Source organism: Carlito syrichta, unplaced genomic scaffold, assembly GCF_000164805.1.
Source record: "Carlito syrichta isolate Samal-C Ts95f unplaced genomic scaffold, Tarsius_syrichta-2.0.1 Scaffold288006, whole genome shotgun sequence".
Taxonomy (NCBI): Eukaryota; Metazoa; Chordata; class Mammalia; order Primates; family Tarsiidae; genus Carlito; species Carlito syrichta.
This window is the reverse complement of record NW_007232102.1, coordinates 129,324-129,868: the sequence shown is the minus strand read 5'-3', so window position 1 is coordinate 129,868 and position 545 is coordinate 129,324. Positions and strand designations below refer to the sequence as shown.

The 545-nt window shown below is 53.8% G+C and overlaps 1 protein-coding gene across 1 annotated transcript in view; it reads right to left on the bottom strand.

The window, feature by feature from the left end:
• KIF19 (kinesin family member 19) overlaps positions 1-545 on the bottom strand; it is a gene marked incomplete at its 3' end in the record, with an annotated part of 33,547 nt that overhangs the window by 5,040 nt on the left and 27,962 nt on the right. Inside the window, exon 9 of the mRNA XM_021710072.1 lies at positions 349-495. Within this exon, the coding sequence (XP_021565747.1) occupies positions 349-495 (147 nt within the window). The remainder of the gene's footprint in view (positions 1-348; positions 496-545) is intronic.

The window sequence follows — 545 nt, the reverse complement described above, 5'->3', positions numbered from 1 at the left end:
CAAAAAAATTAACCGGGCATGGTAGCGTGTGCCTGTAGTTCCAGCTACTTGGAAGGCTGAGGTGGAAGGATCGCCGGAGCCCAGCAGGTCAAGGCTGCAGTGGCCGGGAGCAGCCACGGCACTCCAGTCTGGGTGACAGAGTGAGACTCCAACTAAAAAAAAAAAAAAATAAGGATACGTTTGAATTTCAGATATGCAATGAATATTTTTAGCATAAGTATATCCCCGTATTGCATGGGGTATACTTACACAGCACTTGTAAACAAATCTTGCTGTGTGTCTGAAATTCAGGTTCAGCTGGGTGTCCTGTATTTTACTCGCTCAATCGGGCAGCCCTGGCCTTGGTACCTTCAGGAGCCGGGTGAGCTTGCTGTCGCGATAGTTGATGTACTTGTTGCTGCTCTTATCACTCAGGGCGTTGATGCAGTTGCCCAGGGCCAGCAGCGAGCGGTTGATGTGCGCCCCCTCCTTCATGCGCTGGCCACGGTTCTGCGTCTGGGGCGAGCGGCGGGCGTAACCGGGGCGTCACGGGGCGGGGGACTGGG